Source organism: Mus caroli, chromosome 1, assembly GCF_900094665.2.
Source record: "Mus caroli chromosome 1, CAROLI_EIJ_v1.1, whole genome shotgun sequence".
NCBI classification, from domain to species: Eukaryota; Metazoa; Chordata; class Mammalia; order Rodentia; family Muridae; genus Mus; species Mus caroli.
Genome location: NC_034570.1, coordinates 182,459,879 through 182,474,100, shown reverse-complemented (window position 1 = coordinate 182,474,100; position 14,222 = coordinate 182,459,879). Strand labels below are relative to the sequence as shown.

The following is a 14,222-nucleotide window of genomic DNA, read 5'->3' as shown; positions in this document are numbered from 1 at the left end:
AGAGAGAGAGAGAGAGAGAGAGAGAGAGAGAGAGAGAGAGAGAGAGGGAAAATAGACTGTGCTTGGTATGAGCTTTTGAGACATCAAAGCCCCAACCTTAGTTATACACTTCCTCCAACAAGGCCACGCCTCCTAATCCTAAGAGTGCTCCTCCCTGGTTACTAAGCTTGCGGGGACCGTTTTTATTCAAGCCACTATAGCCTCCTTCCCTTGTCTTCTGTCCCATCAGTCCATCAGTGACCTAAGACCCCATGACAATGTTGACTTGGATGGTGATGGTGGTGGTGGTGGGGTCAGGTGGTGGGACTGAAAGTGCTTCTGGGTGGTACATCCATGTTTCTGTTGTCAGTATTTAAGAATATCATCAGGCCCTGCATTACCTTTACTCTGAGTGTGCAGTGTCCCCATCCTGGGGCCAGCTGCTCTTAGGGGCTGGTTTGGGGCATAAAACAGCACATCAGCTCCTGAATCGCCTACTTCCTGTCAAGTGTTTGAAGGCACTCATGTCTGCCCTGTCCTGACTGTGCCTGGGGAGCTTCAGGCTCTAGACTGGCAGCAGCTTTACTTCAGTTCCCATCCTGACTCACTAGGCTGTGCAGAGGCACAGTTAGATGTCAGGCCAGTGTTTGTCAGGGACTAGGAGGTGTGTCTAGCCCTGTGTGGGGCGTCCTTTCTGGCATTTGTTGCTCTACCCACTGGACAGTTCCATGAACATCAGATGTGGACTGGGGAGATAGGTCAGCCAGGAACGTGATTGTCATTCAAACATGGGGATCTGAGTCAGTTCCTTAGAATCTATGAAAAAAGCTGAGTACAGGGCTGGTAAGATGGCTCCGTAGGTAAAGGCCTTGCTGCCAGGCCTAATGACTGTAGTTCAGGCACAAGAACCCACAGGAAGGAAGAAACTGACTCCTGCAAGCTGTCCTCTGATTTCTATATGTGTGCTATGGTGTACACACACACACATACAAACACACACACACACAGATGTACACAGACATACACACACACACAGACACACATATACATAGGCAAATACACACAGGTACACACAGATAGACATAGACACACATACATAGACACAGACACACACAGACACAGGCATACCCAGACAGACACAGACATAGACACACTCACACAGATAGACAGACAGACACACCCAGACACACATAAATAGACACAGACACACATATGTAGACTCAGACACACACACGTAGACAGACACACAAACACAGACACAGACAGGCATACACACACAGAGACAGACAAATACACACAGAGACAGATACACAGGCACACATAGACACACAGACAAACAGACAGACAGACAGACAGACACATACAGAGACACACACATAGACACACAGACAAATACACAGGCACACATAGACACACAGACATAGACAGACAGACATACACATACACACAGACAGACAGACACCCCCCCACACACACAGGGTCCCCTACCTGCATGTGTACCCAGATACATACATATCACCACTTACAGAATTGGATGTAGATTGGACTCACATTTGCAGCACCTGTCCTAGATGTTTCTGTGTTAGGACTGCGTCTTTTAGAATCATCAGTAAGAATGTAGGGTCAGAGGCTTGTGGTGCTTTCAGCGTTACCGCATCTCTGACAATGACCCAGGGTGATAATTTTTCCCATGTGGGTCCCGAGTCAGGCATTTCAGATAATACAGAAATGCCTGCCAAAGGCAAAAATAAACAGACTTACCTTTGAGCAAGAGGCTTAGCAGAAGAGAAGTGTAAGACAATGAACACGGGGCCAGGGGCCGTCAGATTTTGGAGGAACTGCAGTTTTCATTGTCAGGACCAAGCTCAGCCCCATGGCCTGCCCTCCTGGCTGCCATCCTCCCATCAGGTCCTGCCAGGGCAATAGGACCTCGTTTCTTCCTGACAGTTCTGGTAATGACCCGCATCAGGGGTACATGTATGTAAGCCACTCCTGCCTTGATGGAAAAGTTCTGTGTTCATTATCACCCAGAGGAGCCACCTCCCGTCTTTATCCACCTGAAGGCCACCTGATATTTAGTGCTCCTGAGCACCCGCCCATCTATCTCTTCATCCTTCTTTGAATGCCAATCTCTTTAGTTTTCTAGTTTCTAGGTTTGAATTGCAGCTGTCTCTGGGATGTGGCTCTCAATTTGAAGTGTCTCAAAGGCACACCTTTTTGAGTAGGGTCCCTCATATGGTCACGTCCAATCTTTAGGTTGGGAACAATCTTTAGGGCCTCATCAAAGTGTATTTACACACATAGCTCCATGGGAGGCAGGGAGAAGCTGCAGCAGACAGAGCGATATCCTGTAGGAGCAGGGCAAGTGCTACTTGTGAGAGTTCTTAAAGAGATGTCACCACTAATGGTGTCCTTGCTAAAAAGAGAAAGTGGGAAGTCACATGACAAGACATGCACCTGTGAGAGAAACTGGCTGAATGAAACCACCTCTGTTGAGGACTTTGTTATTCATTAGCAGGGTAGGAGTTCAACAGCACTTCCAACTTATACACAAAGGTACAAACTCATTCACATCTAGCTGTCTTATTTTAGAACCACAAATATCAGTCTTGCAAGAAGCAAGACCTCAAAAAATTGATAACGACTCAGATATGTTCCTCTCCACGGAAATCTTTAGTAAAAGGCGAAAGATTTATACGATCTGAAGAGAAACCAGAGTATGTCAAAGATGGGCGAAAGCTCTGCTCACCAGTAACTGCAGTTCCTAGTACGTGGACGGTGACTTTTCAGCCCCAGCGCTTCCCAGCATCTTGTCTATATGTCAATGTAATAAGTCTTTTTAGCTCGAAATGATGGGTGAAATAGATACACACACATAATATACATATATATTTTAAACTTCAAAATTGTATTACGTGAAAGGAATGATGGGTATGCAAATGTGAAGTCTGACTCATGGGGCTTTGAGGCAAATCACACGGCCACCGCTAGGGGGCGGAGCGGAGGTCCGGGCTTATTGGTTCAGTTACATGGAACTCACTTGTATTTAATTTATGGGGACTTTATGACTTCTGTTTCTTTTCTATAAAACCCATTTATTTCGAAATAACTACACCTACAGAAATTGCAACAATATCAAAACTTATGGAGAATTTCACCACTATAGAGAACTCTTTAAACGGAGCAACCCCAGTGCAGTCAGATCCACAGGCCTCACCCAGATCTCCTAATGGTTCATGCGCTATTATGGGATCATGTAACTGCTGCACCTTAGGTATAGGCTGGAGGAACTACTTTTTTTTTTTCCCCCTCCTGAGACTGCGTCTTAACTACCTAGCCCAGGCTGGTCTCAAACACAGGAACTTACGCTCTAGACCAGGCTGGCTTCAAGTTTATGATAGCCCTTTTGCCTCAGCCTCCCAAATGTTATAATACAAACATGCCCCACCATGTCGGACTTTAACTTGCTTTCGTGAAAGTGTGATGGCTTTCTGAGCAGAAACCAAATTCTCTGAATATAAGTGTGGGATTTTGAGGCTGTGGCTCCCAAAGGACTGGAGGTGTTGATTTTCTCCATGGTATAGGGACACACACTATCTCTATGACATTTTGGGAGAGCTGACATTGTGAAATTTTGTAGGAGAGTCATGAGTCTACGTTGCTTGTTTGTTGTTGTTGTTGTTGTTTGTTTGTTGTTTTTTGTTTGTTTGTTTTTTGGTTTTTTTTTTTGAGACAGGATCTCATGATGTAGCCCAGGCTGGCCTCAAATTAACCACTGTAGCTGACGATATTCTTGAATTTCTGATCCTCTTGCCTCTTGCCTAGATCTTCTTGATCTAGGCGTTGATCATCTAACCCCTAAATGCTGGGATCATGAGTGCTAACACCACAGTTGTCTTGAATTATGTAATTTGGGTCATGGTTCCAAACTTTTATATTGGCCTCATTTGTGACTTACAACTCTTCTCTCCAAATGCTTTAGAGAAAATGTAGACAGTGCTTTCCCAATCTGAGTTGTGTCCTTGGTGTGTGTGTGTGTTCCATTGTTGTCTTTTTGAGACAGGGGTTCTTGTAGCCCAGGCTAGCCCGGAACTCCTCAAGTTGCTGAGGATGACCCTTGAACTCTCAGATCTCAACTTTCACTTCTCAAGAGCTATTCCTGTGGGCATTCACTACTACACCCAGTTCAGAAAGTATTTATTTACAAGAAACAAGGAAAAAAACCAGCACTAGGAGCTCTCATAGGTAAATGGCATAGAACCCTTAAACTTAGGGGAAAAGGTCTAGCCTCATCAATAACTCCTCCTTATCCTGCACCTTGTTAGATAGGTTTTTCCTGAAGGCTGAGGTTTGGAAAAGTTGTGATTTATCAGAGAGGTTGGAGAGGGGCGTCATGATTTTTTTTCATACTTAAAAGGTTTTTTATTTTAGTTTTTGAGAATGTCATATATAAGCAATGAATTTGCATTGTTTACAGCTTCTCTCCCTCCCTCCAGCTCCTTTCATGCCTCCCCCCCCCCAATTCCTCTCAATTTCAATGATCTCTTCTTTAATGAGTGTGTGAGAGTGAGTGTTGTGTGTGTGTGAGAGAATGTTTGTGAGAGTATGTGTGTGTGTGTGAAAGACATTGTGAGTGTGTGTATGTGTGTGTGTGTAAGAAAGACATTGTTTGTGAAAGAGTATTGGTGAGAGTGTGTGTGTGTAAGAAAGACATTGTGAGAGTGTGTGAGTGTGTGTATGTGAGAATGTTTGTGAGAGTATGTGTGTGAGTGTGTGTGTATGGATGTGTGTGTGAGAAAGACATTGTGAGAGTGTGTGTGAGAGTGTGTGAGTGTGTATATGTGAGAATGTGAGAGTATTGTGTGAGTGTGTGTGTATGTGAGAATGTTTGTGAGAGTATGTGTATGTGTGCATGTGTGTGAGAGAGAATGTGAGAGTGTGTGAGTGTGTGTGAGAGTGTTTGTGAGAGTGTGTTAGTGTGTGTGTGAATGTGAGTGTATGTGTTTGTACATACAGTGTGCTGAGGCCATTTAGTATTGCTTGTATTTATATGTGTTTATGGCTGACCACTTGCGATTGGACCACCTATACCTGGAGAAGGCTGATTCTTTCTTTCTTTCTTAGCATCCATTACTTGCCTAGAGCTCTTTATGTGTGGGTGGAGCTTTGTGGAATTTCCCCACCCCCCATCCACTGCCAACCAGTGTTGTCACGGAACAGGTCTTGTTCAGGACTGCATCCTAGTTAACAAAGGGCAGGAAGTACAGGAGACTTGGTCACTTTTCTTGTTGCTCTGACTAAATACCAGACAAAGGCTGCTTAAGGAATGTTTTAGTTGAGTTTCACTGCTGTAAACAGACACCACAACTACAGCAATTCTCATAAAGGACAGTTAATCGGAGCTGGCGCAGTTTCAGTCCATTCTAATCATGGTGGGAAGCATGACAGTGTACAGTCAGATGTGGTACTGGAGAAGGAGCTGAGAGGTCTACATGCTGATTGGCAGGCACCAGGAAGTGAACTGGCTTGAGCTTCTGAGATCTCAAAGCCTGCCCTCACAGTGATATACTCCTCCAACAAGGCCACACCTCCTAATAGCGTGACTCTCTATGGCCCAAGCACTCAAACATATGGGTGTATGGAAGCTATCCCTATTCAAACCACCACAAGGGATAATTTAAAAAAGAAAATGTTTTGCTCCCCTTCCACTAAAGCTGGCTCCAGGTCCTGAATCCTCTTGTAAGGCTAGGGAGGATGTCCACCTTTAGCAGGCATGGGCTACATGCACCTACATGAGCTGAGAAGAAGCTCTGACCATCATAGGAGGAGGTGTTCCCTGTCCATGCTGCATGTGTGGGCAGCCGGCCACTTGCATGTCCTTTCTGGGCTCAGCTTTGCTGTTGTTTATCATTGAGGCTCCTCAGGCTGAATTTCCTCATGTCCATTTACCTGCCCTTGTGCATGCATAACAGACATGGACCCTGGTACCTGGAGCTGCTCCAGTAGAAGGTGCAGGCACATATCAGAATTATTCTTTTATTGCAAGTTAATAATTAAAGTAGTTCATTTCCTGTACAGTTACCACACTGACCATGTGACCTTCCCAGGTACCATGTTGATCATGTGACCTGCCCAGTTACATTGCTGACCATGTGACCTTCCCAGGTACCATGCTAACCATGTGACCTTCCCAGTTACCATGATGACCATGTGACCTTCCCAGTTACCATGCTGACTTTGTGACCTTGGGTACATGAATTTAAACCCTTCAGCCTCCTTTCCACTATTTACAAAGTGGGCTAAGAACATGGGGTTCCATCCCAGAGAATCTGTGTCCATGAAGACTCTGCGTTAGAAGGAAAAGTACATTTGGAGAATGGCGGGAAGACAGCCAGGCTAGAGGGGACAGTTCAAGGTGGGTGGGGAGGTTGGAGTTCTAAGTGGGCAAATGCCATCTGCAGAATCTGGACTCTGAGCACTTTTCCCCATGTGTTGCCTGACACACGCCGCAGTTCCACTGGTAATACCACTTCTTGCTCTCCCCCCCAGGACCCGACTGATTTTGAGTGGAACTTCTGGATGGAATGGGGGAAGTGGAGGCTGGTGTGGCTCTTCATTGGCCATATGGCTGTGTCTCAGTTGGCCACGTTACTCACAAAGAAGGTAGGAGTCATGTGTCATTTGCTTTTAAGCCTCTTTCTCCTTTGGCTTTGGTGAAGAGGCCTGAACTGTGAATCTGGAGACAGGGTTATCAGTGGGGAAGCCCAGGAACAGCATTAGCTGAAGTGACGTGTCGGGTGAAGTGTTTTCTCAACTCCCCTGTGTTGACTTCCTCCAGGTTATCTTCTAAAACCATTGTATGCAAAGGTTTCAGAGTGAGCTAACCTCAGCTGGTGCTCACTAAGCGCATCCCTAGTGGGATGCTTTAGTAAAGGCTAGCTTGGGAGAATATGTGGCTTCATTCACTTCAGAAGGGAGCAGAAGTTATATTGTTGGTAAATACAAGGCCTGGAGAGATGGCTCTGCAGCCAAGAGCGCTGGCTGCTTTCCCAGAAGACCCAGGCTCTATTTCCAGTACCCACATAGTGGTTCACAATTGTAGTGGCTAGTTTGATTTTATTTTTTTAATGTCAACTTGACACAAGCTTGAGTCATCAGAGAGGAGGGAGCCTCAATTGAGAAAATGCCTCCATAAGACTTGTAAGGGCATTTTCTGTGTTAGTGATGAATGAGGGCGGCACAGCTCATTGTGGGTGGTGCCATCCCTGGGCTGGTGCTCCTGAATTCTTTAAGAAAGCAGGCCGAACAATCCAGTAAGCAGCACTCTTCCATGTCCTCTGCATCAGCTTCTGCCTCCAGGTTCCTGTTCTGTTTGAGCTCCTGACTTGACTTCCTTTGGTGATGAACCATCATCTGGAAGTGTAAGCTGATCACACATCACACACACACACACACACACACACACATACACACACACACACAAGTTGCTTTGGTCATGGTATTTCATCACAGCAATAGAAACCCTAAGACAACAATGGTCTGTAACTCCAGTTCCAGGGCATCAGTAGCCTTTATCTTGGCCACACATGTGTTGTATAGATAAACACATAAGCCAAAATTCATACATGTAGAATAACAATTAATCTTTTAAAAAGTAGCAATTGAGCTGGGGAGATACTGTGTGTGTGACACACTTGCTGCGTAAGCACAGTGACCTGAGTTTGATTCCCAGAACCCACATAAAGAATGGCCGGATGTGACAGTGCTTGAAAAACAGCACCAAGGGTCTGGAGACAGGCGGACCCCAGGAAGCTACTGGCAGCCAGTCAGGCCCGCTTAGTCATCTCCAGGCCAATGAGGGACTGTCTTAAGAAAACAAGGGAGATGGCTCCTGAGGAATGAAGGAATGATTGACCTCTGACCTGTGTACACATGTGCTCGTGTGTGTACAGGAACATCACACACACACACACAACCTACATTTAATATTGAGCAATGTGGTAGCCGTAGCAGATTATGCTCAGTTCCATTGCTGGTTTGTTCCTGATTCAGCTTGGGACAGGGGATCTTCAGAGTAGATATCTGAAAAGAGATTTCACAGCAAGCTGGATTGTGGCAGCTTCACAGGGCTGGCAAGCTAGGAAGAAGCCCCAGAAGCTTCCAGGAGGACCCCCTGCCACTGAGGGACTGATTGGCTTTTGCCTGGGATCCTCTGATGCACGTTTCCTGTTACTACCTCCTAACGTAAAGAATGAGCCTGTGATTGGAAATCGGCAAGTGAGACCCAGACACAACCTGACTGGCCTGGACCAACCGAGGAGACAAATTCCATTCTCTTGAAACACTCAAGAGGGTGACGGAACAGAGGGTCTATAGCCCTGAAAGTCCAGAGCATGAGAGACCAGCACTAAGCCAGAGGAACAGGCTGGTCACTGGTTTGTTAGGGGTTTATCTGAGCATCTTCTCTTTCTACAAAGTTGGTGCTTGTTGATCCTGTCCATTCTAGGACAGTGGTTTTCCATCTGTGAACCATGACCCCTTTTGGGGGCAGTCCATGGACCCTTTCCCAGGGCTCGCTTAAGATCATCTGCATATCATATACTTATCATACGATTCATAACAGTACAGAATTACAGTTACGAAGTAGCAATGAGATAATGTCATGGTTGGGGGTCACCACAGAGCGAGGAGCTGCAGCGTTAGGAAGGCTGACAGCCCCTGCTCTAGAAGATGGAAGACTCAAGGGCATGCTCTCCTTTTTAGCGATATTGGTTACTTTCTTTCCCTCAGTGGTCTCTTGCTTTCTGACATGGCAAAGCTAAGATGTTAGAGTCTATCAGGCTTGGCTATGTTAGAAAGTACCAGAGGCCTTTTGAGCAGACCAGATGATAAGCATGTACGGGAACTCTTGCCCCTGAGGTGGTGAGGGGTGGGTCTGCCTCAGCGTTCACTATTAGGGTTTATTTATTCTTAATACGTTATCAAATTTCTCTAATTCCTGTTTATTTTTCTTTACAATATTTCTAGAAGTTTATCATTAATTTTTTTTTCGTGAGGATAGAAGAGATGGCTCATCAGTTAAGAGCACTGGCTGCTCTTCCAGAGAACCTGGGTTCAGTTCCCAGCACCCACATAGCAGCTCCAAATTGTCTGTAACTTGTCTCAGGGGATCTTCTGGCCTCCTTGGGCAATAGGTATAAATGGCATGTGCAGATATAACATGCAGGCAAAACATTCATACACATAAAATAAATATGTTAATTTAAAAACTCCAAAACTGAGTTAAATTAAAACATTTTTATGTATATGTGTCTTGCCTGCATGTATGTACACCATGTGTATGCCTGGTACAAGTGGATCCAGAAGTGGTCATCAAAGCCCCTGTAGCTGTAGTTACAGGTAACTGTTAGCTGCAGTATGGGTGCTGGGAACTGAACATGGGTTCTCCACAAGAGTAGCCAAGTACCCTTAACCTGTAAGCCATCTCTCCAGTCCCAGAGTTTAACATTCTATTTCTAACATAAAGCTTTATTTTAAACCCATAAGAAAATGACTTACTATCTCTAAACTTGAGGGAGAAAAGTCTAACTTCATTAATAATTAAGCAACTATATATTAAAAACAGACTGAAGTTATCAATCTGCACTTTACAGTTTGGCAAAAATAAACATGGATTCCCTGAAGAAACTGGGCATTGACCACTCAAGGCCTCCTGGAAAGGAGGCATGTGTTCTGGCTGTGTCCTTTGAGGTATATCCCTGGCAAACCAATGACACACACCCACAGGTCACAGTGCGAATCCTGACCTGCTCTCTGAGGCTGAAAAGCCAGATGCAGCTGGTGTCCATCCTGGTGACACAGACAAGCTGTAGAGAACAGATTATAGCTGCGGTGACCAGCACTGGTGAATTTATGACTCATGATGGTGAGCTAAGAATTGAAGTTGCAGAGAACCAGATCAGACATCATTCCATGCACAGGAGACTCGGAAGTGGGGCACTAAGTGTGTTTGGTGTGCAGTGGTAAATGAGACAGCTGCTGGGCTCTGCATGCAGCTCAACCATGAACCCGAGGGTTTATGTGTTGGACACTTGGTCCCGCTGCGGGATTCAGTTTACTTGAAGCTTTTATTTCTGGGCTTCTCTTCGGAGGCAGTGTTGCTGTGGACTTTGGTGTCTACTGGGCAATTGCTTTTAGGAACCCTTAAATATGTCAAAATTCACAGATGCCTGAGTCCTTGATATAAATTCAGAAATCATTCTCTCTCTTTCTCTCTCTCTGTTTGTCTCTGTTACTTTCTATCTCTCTCTGTCTCTCTCCGCCCTCTGTATCTGTTTCTGTGTGTGTCTCTGTCTATCTGTGTGTGTGTGTGCGTGTGTGTGTGTGTGTGTGTATGTGTGTGCACACACACACATTCACTTATGCACACGTATGTTCCATGGCACAAGTGTGAGGTTAGAGGATGACCTTCTGTAGTCAGTTCTTTTCCCATGTTGTGTGACAGGATGTCAAACCCAGGTTGTCAAGGACATTTATGCACCAAGAGCTCTCAGTGGCCCCCAACGCCTTGGTTCAAAATGGCATAACATTCACATATAACCTGCACAATACTCCCAATGTCTTGCTTATAATTTCTAGTACAATATAGACATTAAATAGCTGTGATACTGTATTAGAGAATAGCCACAAGGAAAATGTATGCATTTTATTCTTAATATTAATATCAGTCTAGCCAAAGCCAGTTGAACCCTAGGTGTAGAACTTGCACTTGGAATGGTTTGGAATAAGTGCTACCATTAAGTCACCACTGTGTCCTCAGATCTACATCTGGGTGGCTGTGGCTCCTGGGACTGTGGGGAGAGGCTGCAAAGCAGTACTCTCTAAGTACATCTGTCCTGCTCCTGGAAGTTTCCTATGTCGTATTAAGAAAGGAGTGATGCAGGCTGAGAGGCAGCTCAGTGGCAGAACTATATCTGTGCCTAGGGTGGGGGGGCTGGGTTCAATCCCTTACACTGGAGACTGGGATTCCACAGTCCTTAGGGACAGAGGCAGGATCTGGCCCTGTGACTGTGTATTTCTGACCTGCTATTTCAGGCTGATCAGGGAATAAGAATGGGAGCTAGATTGTTTTCCTGGGGGTTGGGGCGAGGAGTCCCAGCTGCCTGGGAAGTCAGAAGTGAAGGGATGCTCATCACTGAGCCACACTGGCACTGTGGTGGCCCTCCCATTCTCAGTAAGTACACAAGGCCAGGAGTAGGCCAGGCATGCTGGCCACTGTAGTCAGAGGCCTGCCAGAGTTGGCTTTGTAGTTCTGGCTTGGGAAGCAGGGCTCCCTTGTTCAGCTTCCTATGTGGTGCTGTGAGGCCTGGCTGGGCAGGCAGACTCAGCTTAACCTCAGCAGAACACGTCTTACCCCATGCTGGGGAGGAGGGCCTTGCATTTTTCTTGGAAGGAGGCAGAGTGAGAGCTGAGCCATCTCCCTGTGTGTCTCACCTTCCTGTGACCACAGGCTGGGCTGTGAGGCAGCTGGCTGGCAGATCCGCCTGTGGCCGGGCCACAGTGCTTCTTTGTCAGAGCCGGCTTGGCCTTTCTGTGTCTGGACCACAACCTTGGCCTCATTAGCTCCAGCCCTCTCACCACCTGGGTGAAGTGTTCCTCTTGGCCTTCATTGGCAGAGCTGTTTTTGGTGCTCTTTCAGGATGGAAGGTTTGAGCTGCAGCCGTATCTACGCTGCTTTCCTCTGGGGGGCAGCGAGAAGCCTGATGGAGAAGCCCGAGCATTCCAGTTGGGGGCAGGCGTCAGATGGTGTCTGGTCAAAACCCTGACTCCTGAACAATGCTCCCCATCTCATCCAGGATGGATCTTTTCCTTTGTGGGTCACCACCTCCCAGGGAGGGCCAGGCTACTTGCAGAAGCATAGCCCTCCCCGCTTCCTTTTTCTCCCCTCCGCCTTCACTCCCTCCTCTCCCTCCCTCTTCCCTTTCTCTGGTCATGTAAAGTAATAAAGCTTCCCCTTGAGCTTCTTGGCTGAGATTAAATGCTTTTCCTTTAGGTCAGGCCCTCTCTGTGAGGAGCTCGAGGGTGGTTGAGTAATGGCTGAGCTCTGGCTGTGGGTGTATTATGATTGGACTTTGTGGGGACGGATCACATCTGCCCCCGTTCTCTCATGCCTCTGTGGCTTTCCACCACCTGAGACACTGTGTTCTCAGCCTTCAGAACTAAAACGATCCTGTAGGAGCTCTGAGAAGGCTGGCCTGGTCTGGAGCTCAGTGCTTTTCTTGATGTGGTCTGGCTGGAGGATGGCGTGGTTAGACTTGGCCCCTCGGCTCAGGTCCTCACTGCAGAATATGCACAGGCTGAGGAACCTCTTCATGGGGGTAAACAGTCTCTCCCTGAGGAGTGTCAGATCCACACATAAATGGAACCTCGGGCACTGATGTCTCTCCTGGAACCCACTCCACTCCCTCCATCAGTGCCTGTCTAATGAGGTGAAGCTACTGGGATAAAGACTTATTGACCTTGACTGCCAGGAAGATCTGGCTGGGATGCAGCTGTCTGGACTCAGATGGAGCAGATTGCTCTTTCTTCTTTGGAGAGATTTCATGTGTGTGTGTGTGTGTGTGTGTGTGTGTGTGTGTGTGTGTGTTATGCAGTATATATTTACTTATTTTAGAACCTACTGCTATTGATGAAATAAAACATGACAAACCACGGCACACAGGAGAATATACACTGACTCCCTTTCTTTCTCAGACAGTGCTTTGCTGCGTGGTCTCTTGGCCTACGTAGTCTCATCTGGTGCTGGTGGGAGCGCTAACCAAACCTTTGAGCCCTCACTCTTCACTGCAGCCCTAAGCTAGCCAGGGCATCTGAGGCACATCCTGTTGCCGCTGGTACCCACAGCACAGGGTGAGCTGAAGCAGAAGCAGGTGCTGTGGTGGGGGGAGGGCTCTTGCCAGAGTGTTTTTCTGGGTTCTGACCCTCGTAAAGGCTTGAAGAATATAGACTTCAAAAGAAGGGAGAGAAACTCTGGCTTTGTCATCGGTGCCGACTGTAGCCGATGCATCGTTCTGATGGATTCGTTAGTGTCACTCCATAGTGTTAGAGGGGCAGACAGCACTTTCTGTTAGAGGAACCATTTCCTAGGTTGGGCAAGCGGTTGTGAGAGGAGGCAGGAGGCTGGTCATGAGCTATAAAGTGATGTCTTTGTCTGTATTGACAGGGAAGAGATCATTTTCTAAGGACTGAAGTAGAACCTGAGACTTGGAAGGTGGTAGGTTTTCACAGTAGGATCAGAAGCCCAACACTTGGATGCTAATTTTGTTATCTGTCAAGTTAACTCTGAACACCTGCGGAAGCATATGTACCTGTCTATGGAATGCTGTATGCATCCATCTTCATGTGTTCACCTGTCTACTCACCTACAGTCCATCTATAGGTGATCTACCCATCCATTCATCTGTCTACTTCCATCAATCTCTACCCATCACCACCATCTCTTTACCCACCCCCCATCCATCTACTCAGCCATCCATCCATCCATCCATCCACTCACCCATCCACCTGCCCACCCACACCCATCCACTAACCCACTCACCCATCCACCCACCTACCCACCCACCCATCCATCAAATAACCCCTCCATCCACCTGCTCACCCATCCATCTATCTATCCTCTCACCCAATCATCCATCTACGCACCTACCCATCCATCCATCCATCCATTCTTTCTTTTCTTCCACTCAACCATTTATTCTGCCATTTAGTATTTGTTTGAGCTAGGTACCAGGCTAAATTCTGCTTACATTTATGTATTATGAACAAGAAAGGATTTTGTCTTACTCAGGAAGGTTACCAGGTCGAAAATGGCCATGTTCTGTTCTGAGAAGTGGGTTAGTGTCAGCCTAAGTCACCATGGAATGTGGCATGGAGTCTGATTGTCTCCATTTTCTGTGGTGTGTGCTGTATCCCATCAGAGAGGCCGTGGAGTTCTTGGTTTGGCTTTAGGTTAGCTGTTAAGAAAGTTGTGCTTTTTGGACTTTTGAAAATTTCCCTGTTTTAATTCTCATCTTCTATAAAAAACTGAAGACTTGGAATCCAGAGAGCTAAGTGGGGTCAGTGTGTGTTTCCACAGAGTTCTCTCAGTCCATCTAACCAAGTACCACATCATTCAGGCTTGTAAAATCACCATTGCCAGACTGTTGTAAATTCATATTAAATCACAATGGGATGGCACTATGTTC

At 46.5% G+C, this 14,222-nt stretch overlaps 1 protein-coding gene and 1 non-coding gene across 2 annotated transcripts in view; one reads left to right on the top strand and one right to left on the bottom strand.

Annotated features, from left to right (window-relative positions):
- The window catches only part of Hhat (hedgehog acyltransferase), a 241,969-nt gene that overhangs the window by 22,958 nt on the left and 204,789 nt on the right, over window positions 1-14,222 (top strand). The window contains exon 4 of the mRNA XM_021171103.2: window positions 6,529-6,642. Within this exon, the coding sequence (XP_021026762.1) occupies window positions 6,529-6,642 (114 nt within the window). The remainder of the gene's footprint in view (window positions 1-6,528; window positions 6,643-14,222) is intronic.
- On the bottom strand, window positions 2,585-2,700 carry LOC115032554. The gene has a single exon (XR_003838199.1). It is a non-coding gene; the product is annotated as a U5 spliceosomal RNA (small nuclear RNA).